The 10967-nt window shown below is 47.6% G+C and overlaps 1 protein-coding gene across 1 annotated transcript; it reads right to left on the bottom strand.

Annotated features, from left to right (window-relative positions):
- Positions 1–407: 407 nt before the first annotated feature.
- LOC141191719 (dynein axonemal heavy chain 12-like) lies at positions 408–9409 on the bottom strand. Its single transcript, XM_073661656.1, has 4 exons — positions 9289–9409; positions 7871–8153; positions 4738–4855; positions 408–993 (listed from the first exon to the last, which is right to left on the bottom strand). Exons 2-3 carry the CDS (start codon positions 8126–8128, stop codon positions 4769–4771), a joined length of 345 nt encoding a protein of 114 aa, XP_073517757.1. The 5' UTR covers positions 8129–8153; positions 9289–9409; the 3' UTR covers positions 408–993; positions 4738–4768.
- Positions 9410–10967: the final 1558 nt, after the last annotated feature.

The raw sequence follows: 10967 nt of genomic DNA, 5'->3' as shown, positions 1-10967 counted from the left end.
TCATTTCTTAAAGTAATGATGGCCACTCGTTTTTCTTTACTTAGCTGCTTATTTCTTGCCATAATACAAATTCTAACAGTCTATTCAGTAGGACTATCAGCTGTGTATTCACCTGACTTCTGCACAACGCAACTGATGGTCCCAACACCATTTATAAGGCAAGAAATCCCACTTATTAAACCTGACAGGGCACACCTGTGAAGTGAAAACCATTTCCGGTGACTACCTCTTGAAGCTCATCAAGAGAACGCCAAGAGTGTGCAAAGCAGTCATCAAAGCAAAAGGTGGCTACTTTGAAGAACCTAGAATATAAGACATATTTTCTGTTGTTTCACACGTTTTTGTTAAGTATATAATTCCACATGTGTTAATTCATAGTTTTGATGCTTTCAGTGTGAATGTACAATTTTCATAGTCATGAAAATACAGAAAAATCTTTAAATGAGAATGTGTGTCCAAACTTTTGGTCTGTACTATATAATCAAAAGATGTCAGCAGAACATCGGATGGAGTCAGTTTATTATCTGCAATGGAGCAGCTTAACATTGTATGTACCTTTGACATTGCTATGTAGTCCAAACCATCAGAGCAGTTAAAGACCACACACTGCACGGCCAGCGCCTTGGCCAAATCTTTGGTGGTCTCAGTTTTTCCTGTGCCGGCCGGACCTTCTGGAGCTCCACCAAGATTTAGATAAAAAGCACCGATCTACCAATGAAACATGAAAGAACTGGTATGAAATATCAATAATAATTGCTAATAAGTTTCATGCATCATACAAAAGTCAAAAACATTTCTGAGCATAACCCATCACATCATAGCAGAGTCCGCTAGCATCGGTCAGTGAGCGGAGTGATGACCAGGCGTGGGGAGCTGCCCAGGTACTCATAGGCGGACTTCACATTGCAGTTGATGATTCGCACTCTCGCATTCTCATTCTCCCAGTAATAGCGGAGTTGGGCAAGCCACCGGAAGTCTGTTCATGAGAAACTCCTGAGGAATGTAGGAAAAGATAGTCAACCTCTAAGACACTGCAGAATCACAAGGGAGAGTTTCTAAAGGGAAGGCAAATGCACATACATTATAGGACAAAACTCCTAGTCACCGAATTCTGCTTTTTTCATTTAGTCCCATTGCCCACGGTGTATAACATCCGGACTCTCAGCCCCCAGTTTATAAAATCCGGCCTCTCGCCTCCCCCGGTGTATAACATCCACCCCTCGCCCCTAGTTTAGTATAACATCTCTCCCCTCGCCCCCCCCGCCAGTGTATAAAATCCATCCCCTCAACCCCACTGTATAACATCCAACCCCAATTGCTCCATTGCATAACATCTGGCCCCCAGGGTATAACATCCGGCCCCCAGCCCCGGTGTATAACATCTGTCCCCTCGCTCCCTCCCCCTGGTGTATAACATCCGGCCTCTCGCCCCCCCGGTGTATAATATCCGTCCCCTTGTTCCTCAGTGTATAACATCCAGCCCTCGGACAGTATAACATCTAGCCCCTCGTACCCCTAGGGTATAACATCTGGCCCCTCGGCCTTGTATAACATTAAGACTCTCGCCCCCCACCAGAGTATAACATCAATCCCCACGCCCCCCGGTGTATAACATCCGTCCCCACGCCCCCCGGTGTATAATATCCGTCCCCTCACCCCGGTATATAATATCCGTCCCCTTGCTCCTCAGTGTATAAGATCCAGCCCTCGGACAGTATAACATCTAGCCCCTCGTACCCCTAGGGTATAACATCTGGCCCCTCGGCCTTGTATAACATTAAGACTCTCGCCCCCCACCAGTGTATAACATCAATCCCCACGCCCCCCGGTGTATAACATCCGCCCTCCCATGCGGTGTGCTGTTACTAACATATGACAGAACGGCTGGTGGTGCAGAGCTCTCTGATACCAGCGCGGTCCTGTAATAGGAGCCACCGGGGTAACAAGTCTGGATATTACATTTCTTCCCTCCTAAATCTTCCCCCATCACATGTGAGTGATATTATTAAGGAGTGGAAGGAACTGCAGCACCTCAGGAGACCCCAGAACATTACAGAGCGGGGTCACTGAGTGCTGAGGAGCAGAGGGCAGAACGCTCTCCTGACTCCATAACTGCAGAGTCCAGATCTACTTTGGTAACAACATCACCACAAACACTGCGCCCCCGCCTGGAGCTTTATGGCCGAGCAGCTGCATGCAGTCTTACATCACCAAGCACGATGCCGAGCGTCGGATGGAGTGGTGTGAAGCCGCCACCACAGGACTCTGGAGGAGACCTGTTCTGTGCAGTGACGGATCACACTTCTCTATCTGGCATCTGATGGACGAGTCTGGATTTGGTGAATGCCAGGAGAACGTTACCCTATTAACTGCATTGTGCCCGCTGGGCAGTTTGGTGGTGGAGGTATGGCCTTGTTTTTAGGGGGTGGTCTAGGCCCCTTAGTTCCAGTGAAAAGATATCTTAATGCTTCAGCACAAGACATTTTAAACAATTGTAGCTTCCAACCCTAAGGGAATAGAAGAGCAGAACTGTTTCCCACACGTTCTCAACCTCAACCCCACTAAACACCTTTAGGATGATTAATTAGAACAAATACTGGAGAATGGCAGCATAAATATGTCACCGCCACATAGGGAAGAACAATGTCAGGCACACATCAATTACATTGCCATATGTCTGCTCAGGCTTAGAATGGCTGACCACTCGGAGAATGACATAATACCTACAAAGAAACCGAACAAAAGGTCATTAAAGGAATTGACATAAAACCCCTTTATTAGTCCATCCATGGTTATAGAACGACACTGCACAGAGGAGGGCACACACACCATTGATAGAAAATATTACACACCGCACCTAGGCCATCCAAACCACTGACTATAAAGAAGATCAATTGTGGCAATGAGTCATATACAGGGGACGCCGACACCTACAGATGCCAAAACATTCCTATATAGGGACCACCATCTCAATATGCAGAAATGACTACTGCCCCATAGACGTCATTGTAAGTACACCCCAAGATTGCTTTACTGTGACAAGATCAATTGTGTCCTATGAAAACTCAAAGAAAAGAGGGGGGAACATAACATAGATATGGAAAGAACATAGGAATATGGTGAAATGTATGAAGGTGCTCGGCATACTGAGCTGTGATATCTGTAGAGGGACGGACTCCATATTAACATCCTGGATATGGATTAGAATAGGAGGCCATAAAAGCCCCTGTAGGTGTAATGTGGAGGGGGCACAATACCTTTCTCCATGTAGTGTATAATAAATAGAACATGGTATTGGAAAGTTTGCTGCCAGCCATGATGTTTGCACAAACCTGTTTCGATCATTTCCCTGACCACGTCACGAGCGTGCCCCTCTATGGTGACGAGAGCCCCCAATGTGCTGCGAGTCTGCTGGGACAATTTGCCTCCTCGCAAATTGCTCCAAATACCCAGATGTACCTCTATAAAACCCTGCTACAAACAGCATGGAAAACTCAATGCAGATGGATTAATTTTATGCTGGTATTATGGGAAATCCCATACAATGTCTTCCCTTATTGGTAGATATGACGAGAGTAGAGATGAGCGAATGGATTTGCAGGACTCTGGTCCAACAGTCCGGTCAGTATTCCACGGCCGCAGGACCGGAGCCCCGTGAACCGGCATCTCCGGCTCCTCTTTTGATGTCGATGTCATAGTTGTGGTGTGAGGCACAAATGACATCACGCCTGGCCGGCTAATCAAAAGAGGAGCCAGGGATGCCGGCATGTAAGAGGCGGTTAGCAAGGCTCCCATCCAACAGCCACAGACTACTAACCTGCTCTCTTAGACCAAGGTCCTGCAAATTTAGTTGCGCATCTCTAGACAAGATGCATGAATCAATGCAAAATCCCAACAATACTATGGAGCCTTTTGGGTACCTTCAAGATATTGAGCCGCTGTACAACTGCAACCCCCAGGAGAAGACCCCTGGGCAAGAACACTACATGGGCTCTTTGCAGTCTAATAACGTACTGTGAAATAAGCTGCTTGCATCTTTGGATGTGAATGTGGGTCCCCTTACCTCTGTTGCACCAATGGTATATCCCCCCCTGGAAACTCCTATAAGCTGCGTCTCTGGGTATGACAGTCTATTAGCAGGAGAACTCATGAAGTCTGTCTATGAATGTATATATATGTATTTCTCCCAGAAAATTATTACAATTACACGTTTTGTTGTTCACATGTTTATTTCATTTGTGTATATTGGAACAACACAAAAAGAAGATATTAGTCAACAATTTTGGTTCTCAAGTCCTCAGACAGTTCTCTTCTCCTCTTTCTGTTCTCCCTGCTTAGTGTGGCACGTAACAACGCAAAGACTGAGTCAACTTTTCCCCTTTGTATCAGGTTTCAGGTGTGATTTTCATATTGCCCGCACCTTTTACTTGCCACAGGTGAGTTTGAACGAGCATCACATGCTTGAAACAAAATTGTTTACCCACAATTTTGGAAAGATGCCAACAATTTTGTCCGACCCATTTATGGGGTTTTGTGTGAAATTATATCCAATTTGCCTTTTTTTGTGTTGTTCCAATACATACAAAGGAAATAAACATGTGTATAACAGAAAATACACATGCAATTTTTTATGGAAAAATACTTCATTTTCTGGAACAACTTCAAGGGTGCCAACACTTCCGGCCATGACTGTTTATAGTGAAGCAACCTTGATCAGTAAAGGAGCTTATGCCGTACCTCCGGGCCACTGCCGATAGCTTCATGCACTTCACTTGTCCAGAACATGAGACACACAGAGCACGACCTGTCCCGGCCATTCCCTCACCCAGTCTTTTCTTGCAGTCGCAGGGTATGCCTTTTAAAAAAGAAAGTTAAATTACGTTGACAGAAGCATTTAAGAGAGGGACAACCTTACTAGTATTATCTAGCAAATTCATTTCTACCGATTGCAGGTAGAAGATCTGCTACCTGGCTCTATTGCAAGAGATACATCATCCACAAATCATTCACTGCCGCCAAATAATCTTATACAAATATAAAAGAACTAGATGGTGGCCCGATTCTAATGCATCGGGTATTCTAGAATAGGTATGCGGCCGACCGGGTGCAATCAGCAGAGCTGTGTTTAAATTTGGCGCCAAAATCGCTGATTGGTCGCGTTCGGCAACCGCGACCAATCAGCAAAGCGGTGTTTAAATTTGGCGGCAATATCGATGATTGGTCGAGGCCGGCGACAGCGAACAATCAGCAGAGCGTTGTTTAAATTTGGCGCCAATCTCGCTGATTGGTCGCGGATGGCGGCCGCGACCAATCAGCAGTGCGGTGTTTAAAATTGGCACCAAAATCGCTGATTAGTCGCGGCTGGCGGCTGCGACCAATCAGCAGAGCAGGGTTTAAATTTGGCACCAATAATGCTGATGGGTCTTTGCCGGCGACCGCGACCAATCAGCACAGCGGGGTTTACATTTGGCCCCAATGCTGCTGATTGGTCTCGGCCGGCGACCGTGACCAATCAGCAGAGCGTTGTTTAAATTTGGCACCAAAAACGCAGATTGGTCGCGGCCGGTGGTTGCGACCAATCAGCAGAGTGAGGTTTAAATTTGGCGCCAATACTGCTGACTGGTCACGGCCGACAACCGCGACCAATCAGCAGAGCGTTGTTTAAATTTTGCGCCAATACTGCTGATTGATCTCGGCCAGCGACCGCGATCAATCAGCAGAGCGTTGCTTAAATTTGGCGCCAATCTCGTTGATTGGACGCGTCCGGCGTCCGCGTCCAATCAGCACAGCAGTGTTTAAATGTGGCGGCAAGATCGGTGAATGGTCGCGGCCGCTATTTAAATGTGCCGCACAAATCGGTGATTGGTCGCCGACTTGGCCCGCAACCAATCACTGATCTTGCGGCCAAAGTTAAACACTACGGTGCTAATTGGTCGCGGACGCTGACAGCGACCAATCACCGATTTGGGCGCCACATTCAAATATCGGCCGCGACCAATCACCGATCTTGGCTCCACATTTAAACACCGCTGTGCTGATTGGTCGCCGACGCTGGGTGCGACCAATCACCGATTTTGGTGCCACATTTAAATAGCGTCCGCGACCAATCCGCACAGCGGTGTTTAAATGTGGAGCCAAGATCGGTGATTGGTCGCGGCCGATATTTGAATGTGGCGCCAAAATCGGTGATTGGTCGCTGTCAGCGTCCGCGACCAATCAGCACCGTAGTGTTTAACTTTTGCGGCAAGATCCGTGATTGGTTGTGGGCCAAGACCGCGACCAATCACCGATTTGTGAGGCACTTTTAAATAGCGTCCGCGACCAATTGGATGTCAGCGCCGCTCCCCGTCCCTCCCTTCACACCCTAGCCGCATGGATGTCAGCGGCGCTGCCTGTGCGGATACTTCCGCTCCGAGAACCCGGGACATGAGCGGGCGCTCGGAGCAGAAGTATCCCGACCCGCAGCGCCGCTCCCCGGTCCTCCCTTCACACCCTAGCCGCTGATGTCCCCACAGTATCCGCATGGTGTTACAAAGGTCCGGACATTTGTGTTAAAAATCGCTGATTGGTCGCTGGCGCTGCCCGCGACCAATCACCGATTTGGGCGCCAAATTTAAATATCGGCCGCGACCAATCACCGATCTTGGCTCCACATTTAAACACCGCTGTGCTGATTGGTCGCGGCTGATATTTAAATTTGGCGCCCAAATCGGTGATTGGTCGCGGGCAGCGCCAGCGACCAATCAGCGATTTTTAACACAAATGTCCGGACCTTTGTAAGACCATGCGGATACAGTGGGGACATCAGCGGCTAGGGTGTGAAGGGAGGACCGGGGAGCGGCGCTGCGAGTCCAGATACTTCTGCTGCGAGCGCCCGCTCATGTCTCAGGTTCTCGGAGCGGAAGTATCCGCACAGGCAGCGCCGCTGACATCCATGCGGCTAGGGTGTGAAGGGAGGACCGGGGAGCGGCGCTGACATCCATGCGGCTAGGGTGTGAAGGGAGGACCGGGGAGTGGCGCTGACATCCAATTGGTCACGGACGCTATTTAAAAGTGCCGCACAAATCGGTGATTGGTCGCTGTCTTGGCCCGCGACCAATGACTGATCTTGGCGCCAAAGTTAAACACTATTGTGCTGATTGGTCGCGGACGCTGACCGCGACCAATCACCGATTTTGGCGCCAAATTTAAATATCGGCCGCGACCAATCACCACAGCGGTGTTTAAATGTGGAGCCAAGATCGGTGATTGGTCGCGGGCAGCGTCGGCGACCAATCAGCACAGCGGTGTTTAAGTTTTGCGCTAAGATCAGTGATTGGTCGGGTCCGAAGACCGCGATCAATCATCGAATCGTCTTGGTGAGGACCGGGGAGCGGCGCTGCCTGTGCGGCTACTTCCGCTGCGAGAACCCGGGACATAGCGGGCGCTCACAGCAGAAGTATCCCGACCTGCAGCGCCGCTCCCCGGTCCTCCCTTCCGCATGGAGGTCAGCGACGCCGGCGGTCCTTCCGCTGCTACCGGCCGGGAGATGAGCGCCTCGCGGCGCTCATCTTCCGGCTGCATCTCCATCCCGCAGATGGGTCCGTCGGTCGGGTTCCTTCTGCTGTTGCCGGCCGGGAGATGAGCGCCTTGCGCCGGTCATCTCCCGGCTGCATCGCCGCTCAGCTCCGTCCCGCAGATGAGCCGCTAACGGCCGCCATCTTTTTTTAGAAATCCCCCGGCGCTGATTGGCCGCTGCCGGACCAATGAGCGACGCGGGATTTCCTGGACAGACAGACACACAGACACACAGACAGACGGGATAAGACGATTATATATATAGACTAGATTAGTTCCAATTAATGCTTTTGGTCTGTAGGTAGATCCGTACCATTCGTGACCGAGCAATAACATCATGCACGCTCCTTAACATGACATCTTCCCCTTGGATGAGCCACTTCTCCACGGCCCCCCGAGCCTCGGAGGTGGAGATGGTCTGGATGAGCTCTACGCGTTCCCCCTCGGTGCTGTACATGGCTTTGATGTCCAGGTTAGGAAGGAGCTCCAGCTTTGCGATGCCTTCAAAGCCCTTCTTTAGATGTGGTTGGACCCGCAGAGGATCTTTAGTCTCAGAGAGAATTTCTAGCATTTCGTCGTTGGACAGGAAGAAAAAGCTAAAGCGAAAATGCACAATATGATAAAGATGTCATTAAAGTATTGGGTCAGGCGCCATTTGTATTAGTGTCTATGTGAGAAAATAGAAAAGCAAAGCTTTAAAGTAAAGATTCAGTCCCCATACACATTGGATTAAAATAGTTTAAACCTGACGATTGCAGCAGGACCGGCCTACCCACTGATGTGTATGGGGGTCTCCTGACTCTCCCCCGATAGAGGATGTCAGGGCCAGAAGGATCGGGCAGATGGGATTTAAATACACGGTCTTTTGGTTCTCAGGGGAGATAACCCGCTGCCGGAGGTGTCCAGTACCGACTTTCTCCTCTCTCCCCATTAAAACCACATGACTGTTCAGCAGAATAGGTGGGAGTCAGGAGAAATAGCCAAATAACCATTCAGACCACGGGTATCTCATATGTCATGCGTATGGTTAGCTTAAAGGGGCTATCCAGCTTTGGGAACTTTTTTTTATTTAACTGAAATGTGTATTCCCATCTCCAGGATTCTACCCCAATATGTAGTATGCGTAATAATAATAATATTAGCAAATACCTCCAATTAGAAGTTTAGTATAGTTCTTCTGATTTGTTTTGTCGCTTACCCCATGTGCAGGGCATTGCAGTAGCTTAGGTTACGACCACTAGCAAATAACTGTCACTATATGAGTGGTCGTAACCATGGATACCGAAGCTACTGCAATGCCTTGCACATGGGGAAAGCGACATAGTGAATCAGAAGAACTATACTACACTTCTAATTGGAGGTATTTGCTAATATTATTATTATTACTACGCCTACTACATATTGGGATAGGATCTTGGAGATGGGAATACCCATTTAATTGCGAGTATTTGCGACAATTCAGTTTCATTAAAAATGTTGCACCGTTAGGCTTTTTGTTTCCTGCACATTCAGCTTTGATGTGATCTGTGGTCATAAATCGGCTAAGAGGAGCTGAAAAAAGACCGATTAAAAATAAGTCCAATAGCCAGCGCAACACAGAGCCAATAGAAGGCAAACAGTGCAAAATTATTAATGAAATCCAATTACAAAAATGATTTCAATGCGTTTAAATAAGAAAAAAAAATATTTAAGGAATATATACAATCATTGCAACAAGTGAAAGGACTATACCGTGGGAAAAAAGCCTCTTCTTCTCCAGATAGGCATTCAGCCCTTTCATGATTTTATCCAGAAGCACATTGCTGTCCTGAAGTTTCTCCAGAAGTCCGGTCAGAGAAGTGGCGCTTAAAACCTAAAACAAAGTAGATAGCCCATAAGTAAGATTCCATTATATAGTTATAGAGACTGAAAAAAGGTCACATTCATTGACTATTGTGCCAATAGTTTATATTAAAAGAAAAATTAGAACCTATTTGGATAGAAAATAGAAGATGCGGGAGGCTGGAGTCCAGGCAGTGCGGAGCCCCATAACCCGGGATCCTTGTGATGGAAGCATCAGGACACGGACTCTTGGAAAACATCAATCCTGGATGCAAGATGACCGTGCTTTCTTGTATCAGTCCACCATGAAGCATCCATTTACCTTCGGGTCTTTAACGCAATGTTTCATGATCTCTCTCCAGTTTCTGTCCACAGTCTGGAATAAGCGTCCTTATTCAGGCATTTGCTGCATGATGTCCTCAGAAGAGAAGATTAAAGCCACTGGGTCGGCACCTTCAGCCATTCATCAATGGTTTCCTGGATCCTTATCAGTCGTTCCTCCCATTGCTTAAAGGAGGAGAGCAAAAAGTTAATTACACATAAAATGAAAAGGATAGAAAAAAAATGCTATTTTAGAAGATAAATTATCAATGGATATGAATTCTGAATTGTTGGACATTTGTAGGGAAAGTTTGGTGAGACTCCTTGATACCATCCCCTTTACATGTAAGCTGGAGCCTCATGTAACTTTAGCCTCGGAGATCCTAATGAAACCTTAGCTTCTGCTAATAAGCAAGTGAAGATTTTAAGCTGAGTGACAACATTTACTGTGGGTGGGAACTTCTTAATCCCTTCAGGACCGGATAATTTTTTGTTTTGCATTTTTTCCTTCCCTTCTTCAAAAAGCCATACATTTTTTAATTTTTCCATTGATATAGCTGCAAGAGGCTATGTAATGTGCTGTAGCTTAACCCCTTCCCAACATATGACATACTGTTAAGCCATATGCCATGTTCCTGCAGATGTGCAAAATTTGGACCTGGGCCCCCACCAGCATGTTGGTCAGATGTATGGGCCCTTGTAGCATTCTAGATCCGATAATGATGCGCGTGTTCGTCCCTGCCTTGGATGTTTCCCATTGTAGCCCCATCCTATAATAATGTCTCTCATTCTAGGCCCCTTCCTGGTATAATGTTCCCCATCCTGCGCCCCTTCCTGTTATAATATCCCCGATCCTGGGCCTCTTCCTGTTATAATATCCACCTTCTGTGTATAATACCCCCCATCCTGAGCCCCTTTCAGCAATAACGTCCCAATCCTGGGCTCCTTCCTGGTATAATGTCCTTGGTCCTGGGCCTCTTACTGTAATAATGTCCCCCATCCTGGCCCCTTCCTGTAACAATGTCCCCAATTCTGGTACAATGTCCCCCATCCTATAACAATGTCCTCCATCCTGGTATCCTGTCCCCCATCCTAGGCCCCATTCTGGTATAATGACCTCCATCCTTGTGCCCTTCCTGGTGTAATGTCCTTCATCCTGGCCCATGTCATGGTATAATGACCCCCATTCTGGTATAATGCTCCCTATCCTGGGCCCTTTCCTTGTATAATGTTCCCCATCCTGGGCCCCTTCTTTATATAATGCTCCC

The sequence above is a fragment of the Phyllobates terribilis genome, unplaced genomic scaffold, assembly GCF_046119375.1.
Source record: "Phyllobates terribilis strain yellow unplaced genomic scaffold, ASM4611937v1 Scaffold_51__1_contigs__length_9155689, whole genome shotgun sequence".
Classification (NCBI taxonomy): domain Eukaryota; kingdom Metazoa; phylum Chordata; class Amphibia; order Anura; family Dendrobatidae; genus Phyllobates; species Phyllobates terribilis.
This window is presented reverse-complemented; position numbering and strand designations above follow the sequence as displayed.

Coding starts and splice junctions, on each gene's coding strand:
- LOC141191719 (XM_073661656.1), bottom strand. CDS start 8,128: ATGCTAGAAATTCTCTCTGAGACTAAAGATCCTCTGCGGGTCCAACCA. Junction 4,856..7,870: donor TTATTGCTCGGTCACGAATG/GTACGGATCTAC, acceptor CTTTTTTAAAAG/GCATACCCTGCGACTGCAAG.